The 17,674-nt window shown below is 44.0% G+C and overlaps 1 protein-coding gene across 6 annotated transcripts in view; it reads left to right on the forward strand.

The window, feature by feature from the left end:
• The first annotated feature begins 941 nt into the window (after positions 1–941).
• Positions 942–17,674, forward strand: part of LOC118094367 (integrin alpha-X-like) — a 30,915-nt gene continuing 14,182 nt past the window's right edge. For 2 of the 6 annotated variants that reach the window (XM_088655428.1, XM_088655429.1), the window contains exons 1-15: positions 942–1,114; positions 2,436–2,541; positions 3,893–3,996; positions 4,763–4,827; positions 4,988–5,102; positions 5,887–6,017; positions 9,154–9,287; positions 10,925–11,075; positions 11,909–12,059; positions 12,880–12,953; positions 13,875–14,007; positions 14,443–14,591; positions 14,882–15,016; positions 15,137–15,343; positions 17,307–17,437. In XM_088655428.1, coding sequence (XP_088511554.1) covers positions 1,078–1,114; positions 2,436–2,541; positions 3,893–3,996; positions 4,763–4,827; positions 4,988–5,102; positions 5,887–6,017; positions 9,154–9,287; positions 10,925–11,075; positions 11,909–12,059; positions 12,880–12,953; positions 13,875–14,007; positions 14,443–14,591; positions 14,882–15,016; positions 15,137–15,343; positions 17,307–17,437 — 1,823 coding nt within the window. In that variant the 5' untranslated portion in view covers positions 942–1,077. Of the gene's footprint in view, positions 1,115–2,435; positions 2,542–3,892; positions 4,001–4,762; positions 4,828–4,987; positions 5,103–5,886; positions 6,018–9,153; positions 9,288–10,924; positions 11,076–11,908; positions 12,060–12,879; positions 12,954–13,874; positions 14,008–14,442; positions 14,592–14,881; positions 15,017–15,136; positions 15,344–17,306; positions 17,438–17,674 lie in introns of those variants that run through there. The other 4 variants (XM_088655430.1, XM_060281711.2, XM_088655431.1 and 1 more) reach the window with 4 other exon arrangements.

Consider the following 17,674-nt stretch of genomic DNA (forward strand, 5'->3'; position numbering starts at 1 on the left):
ACTGCACTGCTGATTGCAACTCTTTACAAGTTCTCCAGCTGCCCATCTGCTTGTGCAGTGTTCCCTTGGAAGAGAGGTTGATTGTTAAACCACTCTTTTTTGGGGGGGGGAACAAGCATCTCCTAACAACTCTCAGCACCCTTAAAAAACTACAGTTCCCAGGATTCCTTGGGGAAAGATTAAAAGTGGTATGCTATCTAGGGCTTGCTGATCAGAAGGTCTGCGGTTCAAATCCCCATGACGGGGTGAGCTCTCATTGCTCGGTCCCTGCTCCTGACAACCTAGCAGTTTGAAAGTACACAGTGCAAGTAGATAAATAGGTACTGCTCCAGCGGGAAGGTAAACGGTGTTTCTGTGCGCTGCTCTGGTTTGCCAGAAACGGCTTAGTCATGCTAGCCACATGACCCGGAAGCTGTACGCTGGCTCCCTCGGTCAGTAAAGTGAGATGAGTTCCGCAACCCCAGAGTCATCCGGGACTGGACCTAAAGGTCAGGGGTCCCTTTACCTTTGCCTTACTGCTTTAAATGTACAGTGCAGATGGGGCTTAATATGTTTAAACTGAGATGGATGTCATTATATTTTTAATGTGAGCTTTTAATGTTTTATTTTTCTTTCCTTTCAGTTTTGTTGTTACACTTCCTATATAAAACAAAACAACTAGTTGCATGTGTGAGAGAGAATTTAACAAGCAGGTCTAATTTTTCTCACCCCAGCATAAGCTGCCCGTGATTTTAAAAAGCCTCCTTTTATTAACATGGCAGTTCAGAGCCCTCTCTTCTTTGGCCTCTGATCTTGCTGGCCTTCCGTTTCGCTCATTTTCCCACCTCCTCCTAGTAGCCACACTGTCTGACTCACACACTCTGTTCTAGTCCGCCGCCCTCCCCTTGAGGGCTGGGCTTTCTTCTCAGACTCTGTATCAGATAAAGTTACACTTCTGTACTTTACGTATTCAGCTCTTTAGCTGCCAGTTACCTTCAAAGCAGCCCCATCGCCTGTTGGGCTCCCTGCTTTTCTACTCTTCTTTCCTCCACTGGTCATTTCATCCCAGTCTAAATACTAGTATTTAAAATACTAGGCATGGATCTTCCAGCACTGCTTTTTTACCTGGGCACAGGTGAGTGATAACAGCAAGGGAGTCTGAGGGTATGAACTCGGGTGGGTGGGTGCTCATCCAAATCTTTTTAAAAGCAACCAGCTCGGTCCAAATTGAGATCAGAAAAAAAAAACAAAGTGTATCTATTTCTTGTGAAACCTAATTGCAAAACAACAACTCTGTATGACAGTCAAAGTTAGTATTGTCTCCTTGCATTCTACGGGAGCAGCATTTAAAAAAGAAGAAAAAGCTTCCTGCTACTTCTTTTCACCTGCTTGAAACGGCTTCATTGTTTGAAATAAATTTGCTGTAGCCTCACTTGCTCCACAAACACACAATTCACGCGATGACAGTGCTACAGAGCAGGGACAACTCTGACATAAGAGAGAAGCTATGTACGTACAATCAAATGAATAGAATGTGAGAAAAGTTGGGACAATTTGGATGAGAACTGGAAAGTGTTTTTTTTTAAAATTGGCCCTGCTTGTAGCAACCTTTTGAGATTCTTGTAGGAATGTAAATTTGAATTACTGTAAATAATTTCCCTCAGCATCCATTCCCCAGACCAATTGCTTTCAGCTCCATGAGGACTCGCCTTTGCCTTTAGTATTTCATTACATGCTCCAGGGATAGCTAATGTGGTACCCTCCATATGTTGTTGGGCTCCAACTCCCATCAGTCCCAGGTAGCATCATCCCATGGATGATGGGAGGTGTTGTCCAGCAAAATCTGGAGGGCCATCACCATGTTGTTAACTGCCCTGCCTTAACACATTGTCTTCAGACTAGACTGAAGTCTGGATCTGAGCCTTGACTCAATTCCAATGCTGAGCAACAATAGTAATTGTTCTGGGTTAATTAACCTGGAGAGGTTGATTCAGATGCCTCAGACTTTTCCATAAGGACTTTATTATTCGTCTCATGACTGTTGCACCACAGCATACTAAAACCAACTATTGGTATTCCTTGGATACAGATTTGAGGCTTGGCTGGAAAAACGTTGGGACTTGATTTTCATGGGCAAATCGACAAATGTTCGTTTGTTACAGATGCCCTTTATCCAACCTGATCTATCTTTATTTCTTACGTATCTCAAAATGAGCATGAATAGAGGCCTCCAACATCTCATGGAGATCTATGGAAATAAGCCTTCAACTAGTATGTGTAATGATGTCCTATCTAAACACCTTACAGTAGTAACTTTGATGTACTCTCTTGTGGGGAACGGTCCCCACTTTTCTTGTTGTATCTGGAAAAGACAAAATATTTTTTTTAAAAAAATCAACCTGGAATGGTGTGAGTGTGTATAAGTAGTGTACTGAGAGTCCCTTTAACTCTTGCAGTGCTGGTGTCGCAGTGTTGTGGATTTAGCGTGGATGTGGCTACACCAACCATCTTTCAGATAAGAACTCCGAGCTTTGGGAGCAGCGTGGCACAGACCAGGAATGAGTAAGAAGAAGCTGATTTGGTGTCAGGGACAGGGTTACTGGGAAGATGGGAGGAGGGCTCAGAAGGAAGATGAAAAAATGTCAAATGGTCACTGGGGAACAAAGACACCAAGGCCCTTAATTGGCAACACTTTTTGTATGCATAGTGACATTTTCAGTGGACTGACCTGACCCCTAACTTCCTAGGCTGTCCTCCCTTACTTGCAACCTATATTTCTTCAGCTCCACCACCCACAGTTGCTTCAAGTTTTTCCTTTTCTCCTGAATGACTGTTAAGATTATTTTGTGCTATTCTGTCTATAGGAATGGATGAATCTGTTCATTTCAATTTCTGTTTCTCATTTCTCCAATCTTAAATTCTGTAGCAAATCCTCAACACTTTGGTGCAAAATTCTAATTATCACATTTTTGCATGCAGCTTTGACTAATGCTAGGAAACATGTAGTGCATTTGAACTGCATTTTCATGAATGTGTGGCTTTTTATGCACACTTCCCCCATGCATTTTTGTGCATGTTGGGATAGATTCAACTAAATAGTTGCACTGGTGGGAGTCAGTGCAACAAGTCCTGATAGTGTGATGGTTCTTTCCCCTCTCTTCCTCCATACACCCCCCCCACAAACATTGGCTCAGAGATGGGGTTGGAAAACCCCCAGAGCAGTGTGTGGAGTGAGGAGAGGGGAGATTGTTCCATCAGGCAAGCAAAAATGCTTGCACTGATGGAGTTATTTCCTTAGTGCTACTTTGAATTCTACCCATTACTTTAATGGAGGACTGCATTGTGAAATTTTGAGACATGTTAATTGTGGAGGATAGCTGTATTTCAGTCCATGTATTGGTTCAAGAAATGTGAATTTTTTATTTCTTATTAAAATGCAAATTGAATGTAATTTCTCTCCCATCCCTACCTGTGCAGGGACACACACACCCCGCCCATACTTCCCTCTCCCTCCGAAGCCCACCTTGTCTGAGCAGCTTTTGGCCTGATGCCTTACTGCTGTTTCTCAGTTGAAGCAAAGCTGAAGTAACTGGTTTGGCTCAAGTTCATTCTTTGTTTTCTTGGCTGGCTGCTCCCTTCTCTATGTTCTCTCTTTGTTGTCTCATGAACTCCTTTTGGCAGAGCACTGTCTTTTCTTTCTTTACTTAGGGCAGGACTGGGAAGCCCATGGCCCTCCAGATGCTGCTGAACTACAACTCCCAACAACCTCCAGCAAACATGACCAATGGTCAGTGGTGATGGGAGTTGCGGAAACATCTGAAGGGCCAAAGGTTTCCCACACCTGGCTCAGGTTACATCATAAAGTGTCACTGTATAGATACTAATCACCTGCCTATTGCCCCCCTCACCTCAGGGTGCTTGTCGGTGCCCCACTTCAGCATGGACGAGTGAACGAAATGGGTAAACTTTACCGGTGCACCTACAGTTCAAGTGCCTGTACGGAGATTAGCATCCAACGTAGGTAACTTCTAAGTTTCAAATGAAGCTGGTCCTATCTGGGAAAAGCCAAAAGGTGGTCCAGGTTCTCTCAGAGAGAGGAGAGAGGGAGGTATGGGGTCAGGCAGGGTAGCCTGGGCTTGTGGTCGCTGTTGTAGGAGTGAGTGAGGTTTTTTACAGAATTTGGGACTGGATTGTCTGAGAGAGGCAGGATGTCTGAGTTCAGTTCAAGAGAAGTGAAATCTTGTGGGAAGCGACAAAGAGGAGGAAGTGAGGCTAGTTTCCAAATTGTAAGGCTATAGTAGCCTGAGGTCAGAGTGAGGCCCCCAGACATTTCCCTACAGATCTGAGATTGCTATAAAGCTGCCTTTGCCAACCTGATGACCACCAGATGCTGTTGGACTCCAATGCCCATCAGTCCCAATCAGAATGGTCAGTGGCCAGGGGTGACAGGACTTGCTGCCCAACAGCACCTGGAAGGTACCAGGTTGTCTCCCCCTGTTTATCTCTGTTTCCACTTCTCCATGCCCTCTGTTGTTTCCCTGCACCTGTTTTTAGATTGTAAGCCCCTTAGGGCAAGGACCTATCAATCTACCTCAGTACTGTCTGGTGGCTGCTGTACAGGGTTTCAGAGAAGGTTCTTTCCTAGTCCTACCTGGAGATGCTGGGGATTGAACCTGATACCTTCTGAGTGCAAAGCAAATGCTCTGCCACTGGGTTAATATATTTGTTCTTCTTCCTTCTTAACAATTAATAACCACAGCATGTTTACTATTATTTCTTTCAGGGCCTATAGATGCTGTCAATATGTCCCTTGGTCTGTCCTTGGTTGCCAGGGATTCTCAAATCTTGGTAAATTCATATATATATTTGCACTCTGGTGAGAAATCGGCATTGTTGGAGGGAAAGAATTGAGTTTGAATGGGGCCAGATTAAAATCCTCTCCTAGTCAAATAGCATACTCAGCAAATTTGAACATATCATGAAAACTCCCTCTTTGTTCACTTGGAAGGTGTGTGGCCCCACAGTACATCGGGCCTGTGGAACAAACATGTATATGAATGGCTACTGTTTCCTTCTGGATCAAAAGCTCCAAAAGTTCCAGCAGTTTCCAGAGATCTTACCAGGTGAGACCTTGGGTTGAGCGAATCTGTCAATTGCTCTTGGACTCTCAATTTGCAAATTTCAAGTTGAGTTCGCATTTCCATAGTGCTCTCTCTCTCTCTCTCTCTCTCTCTCTCTCTCTCTCTCTGTGTGTGTGTGTGTGTTTCAAAGTCCTTATGAAAATTTTTCAGTATTTTAGCGTGGATTTCTCCTAATATACACATTTTTGCAAGCAGTTTTACCTATTTAATGCATTTTACATGTTATTTTCATTCATAATATGTATTTTTATGCACACTTTCCCCTAATATACACATTTATGTATACACATTGTTTGATTGGAGAACTGCACTGCAAAATTTGGAGAAGTGCAAGTTTAGAAGGATGGCATGTTTTGCTTTGCAATTTTTTCAGGAAGTGAAAATTAAGGCGCCTCATGTCTGACATGCAGGCAGGAGACTAGGTACAATCCAACAAAGATCCCCAATCAGAAATAAGAAAGCACCATTTCTTACCCTCAAGAAACAATGCATTGGTTTGCTTAATAGAAATCACTCCTAGGAAACTGGGCATAGGATTGCAGTTGTGCTGATCCTAGTGAATTGGCTATTATGCTATGTATTGTTAAACTTTGGAGTGCACATGTGTGTGTATAAGAATGGATCAACTCAGCTGCCTGCATTTTTGGACTTTCCTTTGGGGAGTTCATAAACTCTGGTGGTGTGGCCGTCATGATGAGCTTTCAGAATTTACCACCACACCACTGAATATAAGGTAGATTGAAATGTTACTTTATCTATCCCCCAGAATGCACTACCCACCCAACAGATATTGTGTTCTTGATTGATGGCTCAGGCAGCGTTAGTAACCAGGACTTCGAAAGAATGAAGTGGTTTGTCTCTGAGGTCATCAAGAGGTTGTCTGGCAGGAACACACGGGTAATGGACATGAGGGGGGTGCTGGAGGGCACTATCATGCAATCTTATTGTGTTTTGGGAGGTCAGTCCTTTCCTGGGGGGAGGAAGACCAGCACTGGCCCTATGTAGGCACCTCCTGTTAGGTGTGGGTATTGGCAACACTTCAGTTCCTCATATAAAATCTGCATTCCTGGGTCCACCAACTAGTAGGAGGGCTTTTGCGAGTGTACTAAATGCATTATTTTAAGCATGAGAGTTTTTTTGTGAGTGCAAAGCACTTACCCACAGATAAGGCTGTCTGCTGCATCTTTGCATAAGTCTTCGTTCCTGTCTTGCCTCCTTCCAAAGGTTTTTCTGTTGCACCATTGGCTGGCTGTAGTTACATCCATCAGTGAGTCCCTGTGCAGAGGCACAGCAAATCTCTCTCTCCTTGGAGAAGGCTGTCTCTTGCATATCTGCATGAGTTGCTAGTTTGAGTTTGTGGTTTTTAAGTGGGTTGAAGAGACGTAGCCAGAATAGTGACATGTAGTCACTATTGGTGGTGGGCTCTTTTGAGAGCAGTTTGTTTCCTTACTTAAATGTAGTCCTCTTGGGGTGTTAGAGTGAAACTGTGTCTCCAATTTTATACAGAAAACAAACTAGGTTTGGGAAGTGCCTGCTGTGTGCATAACTTAACTTAACTTAACTTAACTTAACTAACTTAAAAAGCGGTTTAGAGAATTCAAAATGTGCTTTGAACTCTGAGTGAGATCCAGTTAGTCATGCTCAGAGTAGGCTCATTAAAATCAAAGGATCTAAGCAGCATGCATAGCATTTCATTGCACTCTCTTTTTAATGTTCATGTGGCTGTCATATGTTATCAGTGAATTGAAAGCTGATACATACTAGAGCTGCATGCCAGATGATCTGTCACTGCCACATCTTTACGCCCACAATTCTCATGTTTGGGTTTCTTCCATCTTGACAGATTGAATGGGACCAGCATACAGAATTACTGGCTTCCCGATGTGACATTGAAATGTGTCTGCAGTGGCAAAACATCCCAGAGTTTCCTTGGCAAAGTTCATGCACATTCAAGTTAGGGTACTTCCAGATAGGGACATAATATTGCAAACAGATTGTTCATATATTGCAAATGGATTGATAGCAGCAAGTTTGTTTATAATTTAATTTATTTTCTATGGAAAAGGTAAATCCTGATTAAATGGCAGTGGGGATATGGGCTTCATGTTGCACAGATGTTGTGAAAAACTTGCATGCATGAAGAGCACCCTCTGTGATACAGCAGAAGTCACAGGTGGGATTTCCCCTAAACCTAGCTCCCTCTGCATGTTATTGGACAAAACTGCAAGGAGCCTTTAAAGCCATAGTGAGGAATCCATGACTGCAACTTTCATCATCCCATGCTAGCTAGGACTGATGGTCATGTGAGTCCAACAACACCTACTTTAAAATTAAACTCCCTCCCTGCAAATAGAAAACCAGCACAGCATTCAAAGGGCTAGGCTAGAGTCTTTCTTCCAGCTGCACTCATATTTTGTTTGCTGGGTGCCTGTGTTTGTGTTCACAATCAAAAGTGGAATCCCCAGATTTGTAGCCTGAAAGTGGTACAATCCATTTTGCCACCTCATTCCACTTCCAAGTATAGAACCAGCCAAACATTACCTATTTCTCTGTGCAATGCAGCGGTGGAGGAAACCATTTGGGTGCCTGCCTGGGGCGCACCGTGGGGCCTCCAGGTTCTGCCTGCCTCCTCCTACTCAGCCACTCACAGCTGGGGGGGGGCAGAGGCAGTGGGCAGGCCGTTTGGACAGTGTGGAGCCTGTGTGCGCCCAAGCCACCATGTCTCTCCCAGGAGAGCGTGGCACGGGCACACTGCAGGCCCCATGGTGAGTGCCGCCCGGTATTTTGTCACCCCCCTCAATGGTGGCACTCGGGGCAGCCTGCACCTACCGCACCCCCTTCCTCCACCCCTGGTCCAATGCCACCACAGAGAATCACATTTTGGGCAGGCTACAATGTGAGTTAGCAGGACACTCTGTTAACCAGCCCTCTGTCACTTGTGAATGCAAGAGGGAAAGGGGTGTTTTTGCTGTTGATGAAAGTAACTGGTTTCCCACCCAGCTGTGAACCCTGTGCAGGAAACTGCACTAATACCACATGTTAATTGTAAAGTTTGACAATCCTGCAAGTGTTGCTTGTGGCACATGCAAGGCTCTCTGTCAGTGGTGGGGGCAGCAGGCTTTGCATGCAGAAATTTCCAGCTTCTATTCTCCAGTTAAAAGGACTGGTTACAAGATCATGTGACAGAGCACTGCTGCCTGAGGTCCTGGAGTAGGTGTGGGGACCTTTAGTCCTCCAGATGTTGCTGAACTATAACTTCCACCATCCCTAGGCATTGGCTATGTTGCTGGTGCTGTTGGGAGTTGTAGTTTAGCAACATCTGAAGTGCCAAAGGTTTCCCACACCTCCCCTGAAGAGTCAGCCTCAGAGCTCATCCACACTTACCTTTGCTCTGTGTTCTAGGCACAGGTGCAGGCTTTCCAGTTCAGTGTCCAAGCACTTTTTTGTGTGCCTCTGCACTTTCCCTGGGGAAACCCATGTTTTACTGCTGAATCAGAGCAAATGTTTAAAAGCCAAACACTTCCTTAGATTCAGTGGCAAACAGCGGGTTTTCTTGTGGGAAACTGGTGGGACAAACAAAGAGGGAAACTGCTCATACCTGTGCCTACAAATCATGGACCTGCGCCTAGAACCTGTGGCACAAATGGAAGTATGGATGAGATCTTAACCTATCACATTCTGAGGGGCTTGGCATGCTACTTCAGCCAGCTCCCAGGTTTCACTCACTAAGGGTTACAGCAGTGTTTCTCAACCAGTGTGCCTCCAGATGTTTTGGGACTACAACTCCCATCATTCCTGACCACTGGTCTTGCTAGCTAGGGATGATGGGAGTTGTAGTCACAAAACATCTGGAGGCACACTGGTTGAGAAACACTGGGTTACAGTACAATCTACTATGTTCTAATCAGAAGTAATTGTCTTGTTGAGTTCAGTGGGGTTTCTTCCCAGGTAAGAGGGTATAGGATTGCTTCTTGGACCTCTGGAGACCATGTAACCCTATTCATTAACTCCCTTTTTGTCTTTCTCTTGTTAGTTTGCCCTGGCACAGTATTCCACTGACTTCACAGAACACTTTGATTTCAATGCTCCAGATCCGTCTAATAATGTCTTGGGTGTCACACAAAGTGGCGGCATGACCTATACAGCCACTGCCATCAGAAAAGTTGTGTATGTCCAAGATCCTTATTTCTCTGCAGAAACACCTTGCTCCTTCTCTTCCCTTTTTAGGCACAAACTAGGCATGAATAATTGTTCAGTTCTGTTATCAGAATGAATTGCTGGGTTAGGGACCTGTGAAGAGTTTTTAAAGTGTTCCAACATCATTGTGGTCCAATATCAAATAAAAAAATTAAATTCAAAAGTGTCCCAACAGCTCATTAATATTATAGGCTGGGAGAAGAACTAGAAGCTTGCTGTTCAGGGCTCATCCTCTTCACTCTCAGCTTCAACACTATCTCCCACTCCCTCTCTTTATCTCTGTCCAAACATTAGCTCTCAGCTCAGTTCATTTAGCTTAAAGGTAAAGCGGCCCCTGACCGTTAGGTCCAGTCGCGGACGACTCTGGGGTTGCGGCGCTCATCTCATTTTACTGGCTGAGGGAGCCAGCATACAGCTTCCAGGTCATGTGGCCAGCATGACTAAGCCGCTTCTGACGAACCAGAGCAGTGCATGGAAACGCCGTTTACCTTCCCGCCGGAGCGGTAACTATTTATCTACTTGTTTCTGTGCGCTGCTCTGGTTTCTCCAGAAGCGGCTTAGTCATGCTGGCCACATGACCTGGAAAAACTGTCTGTGGACAAATGTCGGCTCCCTTGGCAAGTACAGTGGTAACCCGACTTACGAACGACTCGACAACCGAATTTTTCGACTTACGAATGGGGCAAATGGCTGCACGCTTACGAATTTCTCGACATCCGAACGGAAACCGCAGCGGTATTAGATAGGGTTTTTTCGACTTACGAATTTTTAGATGGGGTTGCTTCGACTTACGAATTTTTCCGTTTCCAATGCATTCCTATGGGAAATCACGTTTCCAATGGCGCTTTTCGACTTGCAAATTTTCCGACCTACAAAAGTGCCTTCGGAATGGATTAAATTCGTAAGTCGAGGCACCAGTGTAAAGCAAGATGAGTGCCGCAACCCCAGAGTCGTTCACGACTGGACTTAACTGTCAGGGTCCTTTACGTTTACCTTTAAGAATAACATTACTGTAAAGACATTTACACTTGTGGAAATTCTGCTATTTTCCCCTTCTGGGAAAGCTACTTCTAGGAAAAGTCAGACTTTCTGTTGTCTACAAATAACTGGAAGAACTTCAGGGAAAATACTAGATGGCAATGACTGGATTAGGCAATGTGTGGATGCACCACAAAAAGTGAGTGGATGAAGAATGGCAATTCCACACTATATGTCTGCTGGGGAAGCACTGTAAGTTAATGCCTGATCAGTGTGCCCATGGGGGAGAAAACTGAGGAAACATTTGAGCATCATCAATTAGGCTTACACTTTTGTATTAGAAAGCAATTTTTGATACAGTAAGACCCCCTTTAAGTTCAATGCATGAAGCCTGTTTTTAAAGAGGTTGCCCTCAAAGATGGGCACTCTGTGGTCCTCTATATGTTCCTGGACAGTAGCCCCAGCCAACATGGCCAATGGTGATGCTGTAGGCTAGCAACATCTGGAGGGAAACAGGTTCTCCTCCCCAGCGTTACATCTTTACTCTATCCCCTCTTGTTTTCTCCTCTAGGCTTTAGGGAAATGCAAACAATGAAGTCCTTATCCAGTTCTTCTCTTCTCTTTCCAAGGAAGGAGATTTTTATTCCAAGGAAAGGCTCCAGAAATGGATCTACCAAGATTCTTGTTGTGATAACAGATGGTCAACAAAATGATCAACTTCAGTATTGGAATGTGGTGCCAGAGGCTGAACGAGCAGGGATAATCCGTTATGCTATTGGGGTGAGGATTTTGCAAGGAGTCTTCTAGGTTTACTAAACAGTAAATGGACCAAAGGTCTGAACACACTGTGTGTATGTGAATTTCCTCAAAATCAGCTTGTTTGTTTTTTGCTTACTTAATTGGGGTTTTTTTTGGATGTTTATAGCCTTTCTTGTTGGCAGTGCTACCCAGCAACATGGGAAGAGAGAGAATTTCACATTTCCTGAGCATTTAGCTCATTATGCTTTATAGTTGGGGCTGTGCCCCTGTTCACATTGCTCACCCACCCCACCTACCCCTCTGTTGAAGTAAGAATAGCAAAATTGCAGCTAAGAAGCTCAAATCATTTTAATGACTGACTGATACCCTTCTTTGGAAATTAAGTCAATGTCCAGACTTTCAATGGAAATTTTGGGGGAGCTCTGGCCCCCCACCTCTCCCTTACTGGCACCAGTGCTCCACCCACTTGTTCAGACTTCTAGGACTTCCTCGTGAAATTGGTCTAAGGGCAGATCTACACCATATGTTTACAGCACATTCAATGTCTATTTAATGCTCATGACCTCTGCCAAAGTATCCTGGGAACTATGGTCATCTTCTCACAGAGCTACAGCTTCCAGCACCCATAACAAACTACATTTACCAAAATTCATTGGTGGAAGCCATGATGTTTGAATGTACTTTAAATGTATGTTTTAGATCTACCCTAAGTATGAAGTACAGATATACCCTTAGAACATAAAATTCATAGAGATGGAGGGTGCTAGTTCAGTTACCTGCCCTCCTGCCAAGTGGATTGTTCACCTGCATAGGAACCAAATGCTCACATCTTTTCTCTCTTCCGTCTGATGAAGGTTGGCAATGCTTTCTCAACTGAACGTGCCCGGGAAGAGCTGAATGCCATCGCTTCTGAACCTGACAATGAGCATGTATTTGCAGTGCACAATTTTGATGCCCTGAAAGGCATCCAGGATCAGCTGCAGGATAAGATCTTTGCCATAGAAGGTAATAACAGGAACTTTAGCACATAGAGGAGGCCTTGGGGGGCAATCTCATATTCAAGTGGCTGAGAAAGAGCCACAGAGGCTTGAATTTTTCTTTTGTGTTGAATCCAAAGCCATGGCTTGAATTGCTCTTTGTGTTGAATCCAAAGCCATGGCTTGGTCCCACCCTGCCCAAAAATCTAATGGGGGAGCAAGATCCACTGGAGTGTTAATGCCATTAGCTTGTTTACCTTATGCTTAGCTTGTAGTGTAAGTAAAACCATGTCACCAAGACATCACCACTTCCATAGTGAAGTCTGTGGTTTCTTTATGATATGTGGTTTCTTTATACATATATGCAACCTGAGCCTACAATAGAGGGGCTTACAGCATTACTCTCGATAGGCACAGATTTACGAAAGATCCCTGCATTGCAGGGGATTGGACCAGATGACTCTCATGGTCCCTTCCAACTCTACAATTCTATGATTCCAGTGAGCTTCATTCTAGGGAAACCAAACCTGAGTTGAGCATTGGCACCCCTGAAACCTCTCACAGCTTGGAGATTGTGGACTGAACTATACAGCTACAAATAAAGTGTTTTAAATGTGTTGCAAAGTGCAATATACAAATGTGACACTAGATGGTGACAGTGATCTATGCCAAATTCAATGTATTTTTTCAAAAAAGAAATTTTAGCATTTTCACAGCGTTTTTTATTTATTATATCTGTGTAGATTCCACCTGAGTGAAATTTGGCAATTCAAATACAGGGTTTTCTTATAACCTCTCCTATGTGCTCTTCCTGTTTATCTGTGTCCTGTCCCCACCCCTCCTTGCAGGTACCCAATTCCAGAGCAGCAGTTCCTTCCAGATGGAAATGTCCCAGGAAGGATTCAGTGCCTTACTGACTCGGGTGAGTCTGGCCCCTAGAGTAGGTGTGTGGAATCATTGTTTGCCCAGATCTTGCTGAACTACAGATCCCATCTGCCCCAGTCAGCATGGCCAATGGCCAGGGATGGTGGCAGTTGTACAGCAACCTCAGGAGGAAGAAAGTTCCCTGCACTTCTCCCAGAACAGTCTAGTCTCCAATATTCTGAAGAATCCAGGAGAGTCCTAAATGCCTGCAAGCAGAATGATTTTTGTTAATGAAGTATATTCATAGATGAACTGCATTGACACCCCGTTTTTATCACTGTATTCAGTTGTTCCATCAGCATGGACCTATTTTCCTCAGTGAAGGGAAATACAAAGTTGGAGATGGTATGCTTCTGAAGACTAGCTGCTGGTATTCAGAGAGTGCTCTGGTGCTCAGGTCTTGCTTACATGCTTTACATAGGCTGGCTACTGTGAGAACAGAATGCTGGATTAAATGGGCCATGGGGATGTTCCAGGAGCACTCATCTTATAGCCTGATGTTCTTGTCTTAAAGAATAATGGAGGGAGGACATGACCACAAGAGATATTTCTTACTTGCAGCCTTGAATGTCAGAAACTTGCTTATAAAATCGAAAGTGAATATTCACAGGTAACTGAATTCAACCCCAGTTAGCAACAAGTTTAAAATGATTGAAATTTTCAGTACTGCTTTAGGATCACACAACCATGCTGGTTCTGGATGCATGATCCTGTGGGCAAAAGGGGGAAAAGATGGCTGGCTCAGCAGTGGTAGTGCTACTTATTGTAATGCTCAATTGCAGTTGTAGGGTTTGGGGTGGTTCCCCCCCCCCCATCTTTCAGATTTTCATTTTTTTCTAATCCTCCTTTTTACTTTTCCCCTCCTGTTGATGTTGATTTGTGAACAACTTTTCCTGCTGTGCTGCCTGCCGTGATTTAGGATGGTTCTGTCTTGGGAGCAGTGGGAGCATATGACTGGTCTGGAGGCATTTTTCTGTATCAGAACAGTAACAGAGACCCAAGCTTTCTTAATGCCTCCAGCGCCACTGAGGAGATGAAGAATGCTTATCTTGGTAAGTATTAAAATGAAACTCTCCACCTCGTGGTGGTTGGTGCCCATGGGAGGACTGTTGGGGCAGAAGGGAGAGGGAACAGCAGTAGGTGGGGCCCAGACCCAATGACAGGCAGAGCCACCCCCTGACTGGTTGGAAATAAGAAAGGAGGCAGATTGGGGGCTGGCTGAGGGTAGACTGAGGTTGGTGGGGCAGTGCCCCATTCACCCTAATGGACCAGCTTCTGTGGCCTTCTCCCCACCCCATCATGCCAGGGCCGCAGAAATCCCGGCTGAAATCCCAGTCAGCCATGAAGTGACCTTGGGTCACTTGCTATCTAGGTGGAGGAATGTTGTTTTGATCTGCCACTGGGTAGTCGAGAGGGAGAGACCCTTGCAAAGCAGCCAGAGATGTTCCAGGAGATCCCAATCAATCTTTTGCACACCCCTGCTCTAGGCTATTCTTCTCAAGCTGTCCTGCTCAATAGGAGAAGTGGCCTTGTAGTGGGAGCCCCCCGCTATGACTACGTGGGCAAAGTGGTTCTCTTTGAGAAAGTGGCCAGGAGTGGGAAGTGGCAGCTGATGGCAGAGGCTATTGGAGAACAGGTATGGGCCGAGCTGGGCTAGAGCAAAGGAGACTGGTGGTGGAATGGAGAGACTGTGCAGAAAGATTCTGAACCTGGAAGGGAGGTGAGGAAGCTATGGAGACCACAATGAGATATGATGATAGTGGCTCCAAGATAGAAGCCAGAAGTAGGGAACTGTTTTTTGTTCCTGTTAAGGGCTGGATTACTCAGCTGAGGGCCATGTGCTGGCTGTGTTGTCATAAGCGACAGACAGGTCTGGGAATGGAAAGTAGAAGCGAAACTCAAGGGGACATTTGTCTGATGCCACAGGTTGGTTCCTATTTTGGAGCGGCGCTGTGCTCTGTGGACCTTGATCAAGACACTGATACGGACTTGGTGCTGGTTGGAGCTCCCATGTACTATGATGCTATTACAGGAGGAAGGGTTTATGTCTGTCATTTTAAGGTAAGGGAGAGAAGATGGGGAGAGTACATTAGATTGAGACCTTGAGGTGGGGTTGCTTGCTTGGAAATGTTTTCCTTTCTTCTTCCCCACTCAAGTGTTTTATTTGACTACCCTGTATAGCAAGGAACAGTTCATTGTACCACGACTTTGAAAGGAGAAGCAGGGCACGTTTTCAGTCGCTTTGGTGCCAGCATGGCAGAAACAGGTGACATCACCGGGGATGGATGGATGGATGTGGCAATTGGGGCACCCATGGAGAACGAGAATGTAGGAGCCTTATATATATTTGGGGGGAAACGAACATCTATCAACCCCAAGTACCTCCAGGTGAGCTCAATACCAGTTCCAGCCTACAAAGGACCTACATTACTTATGCTGCCTCCCAAGAGGCCCTTGCTCAATGCAACTGCCTCATTTCTCCTGTTCTTTGTGCATTTAGAGGCATATCTAGAGTTGCTAAACTGGTCCTTTTTTCTGAAATTGTTTTTATAGAGATTCCAGTCAGTGTTGTTTATTTGATACAATCCAGTGTTTAGCACTGGGTGGGTGGGCGGAATACTTCTGCAGCACCAATCTTTCTGGTGTGGGGAAAGTGCTATGGAGGCTTTTCATGGTTCCTCTGACTTTAATTTAAAGTTTTCTTCTTGGAGGGTCTGTTTATTTTATTTCTTCGTGCTGATTGCAGGTAAAGGATAACCTCTTAAATTTGCCACTAGAATGGCTTCTCTTAGGGTGCTTCCAGATGGTAACTGTTTTGCAGGTCAGGTTCAATCACATGTGGACAAATTCAGGTTGTGCAATTAAAGTGGATTTGACATTATTACAAAGCAAGCCCACCTTGTGATGTTGTGTAACCTACCCTCAAACAAATTAGGATAAATGCTCAATAAACATTTCATCTGAAAGCAACTTGGGTTGGTCCTAGGTCAGTTTCTGTTCCCACCGGAGGTAGGCTTTAATTTCTCTATGGGTTAGATCTAGATACTTAGAACTGACCCAATGAAGTTTCATTAATTTCAGTAGGTCTACTTTTAGAATAACTGCATCTGGAGCAAGCCTATTACAGTGGTACCTCGGTTTATGAACACAATTGGTTCCGGAAGTCTGTTCATAAACTGAAGCGTTCATAAACTGAAGCGAACTTTCCCATTGAAAGTAATGGAAAGTGGATTAATCCGTTCCAGACTGTCCGCGGAGTAACCGTTCATAAACTGAAGCGAACTTTTCCATTGAAAGTAATGGAAAGTGGATTAATCCGTTCCAGACAGGTCCGCGAAGTACTTAAACTGAAGCGTTCATAAACTGAAACATGGGTGTAATTGGTTCCGGAAGTCTGTTCATAAACTGAAGCGTTCATAAACTGAAGCGAACTTTCCCATTAAAAGTAATGGAAAGTGAATTAATCCGTTCCAGATGGGTCCGCGGCGTTCATAAACTGAAAATTCATAAACCGAGGTGTTCATAAACCGAGGTTCCACTGTATATCTATCTATCTATCTATATCTATCTATCTATCATCTATCATTGCATTAATTAATTTATGTAACTGCTTATTTATATTTGAGTTTTTATGTCTTTCTAATTATGTAATTGCATTTTATTATAAATTCTTACTGTGAAGTATCCTGAGTATGGAGGATAGTACGCAAATATTTTCAATAAATAATTTTATTGTGAAAAGAAATATGAAAGAAACTAGTAATTCTACACCCCTTTCAGGAATGGAAAAAGACATTGGGGCAATTCAGAGGCTATTCATTACTAACCCTCCACCTGCTTTCATTAGAAATAAATTAACTGGACTGAACTGGAAGAAAAGGTTTTTATTATTGTGACTTGGAATTTAAGAGAATGAGAACTACTCCAGAGTAAACACTGTAGAAGATTCTTCATCGGGGTGGGGGGTGGGAGGCATTGCTGAATAATATAGTACTGTGTGGAGGACCTCTTCAATTCCACACATTCAGCTAAGTGTGGAAAAACAACGCCTCAGTATCACTCAAGGGCTCTAATGTGAAAGCAACCTAAGAGAGAAATTCTCAAGACGATTTGTACTCACTTGAAATGTTTGTGTCTGTTTTTGAAGCACACCATTCCATACCAGAATGCAGCTAGGTTTTGATTTTATTTAAAAAGAAAAGCATAGCATAATATTTTGATGGGGTGTCTTTCAGTTGGGAATATGTACAGATCTTTTGATGCCTCATTTGCTGTTAAGCGTGTTTTGCGAGTCTCTCTGTCTGGCCTTGAGGCCACCGTCCATTTTGCATCCTTCATTCTTTTTTTGCAGCGCATTGAAGGGCTGAAGTTTTCTGGAGGGTTTTTGTACTTTGGTCAAGCTGTCAGTGGAGGAACAGACCTTACAGGGGATGGCCTGAAGGATATTGCTGTTGGACAACAAGGACGGGTCCTGTTAATGAGGTGAGAATAAGGAGTGGGGAAAGTCTTGCTCTCCCCTCCCTGTTCTTATACTGTTTCCTCTGAACAGGAGAAAAATCATTTCCATGGATGCCCCAGTAGAGAGGTAAATGTTATACATAGAAGTACATATTCTCCTTTATTTCATTGTTTAAATTTAGTCCCTAACTTAATAAAGAGGATCAGCACAACTTACAGTTTTAAATATATTCCTGCGTATAAGACTACTTTTTAACCCAG

Source organism: Zootoca vivipara, chromosome 12, assembly GCF_965207765.1.
Source record: "Zootoca vivipara chromosome 12, rZooViv2.hap1.1, whole genome shotgun sequence".
Classification (NCBI taxonomy): Eukaryota; Metazoa; Chordata; class Lepidosauria; order Squamata; family Lacertidae; genus Zootoca; species Zootoca vivipara.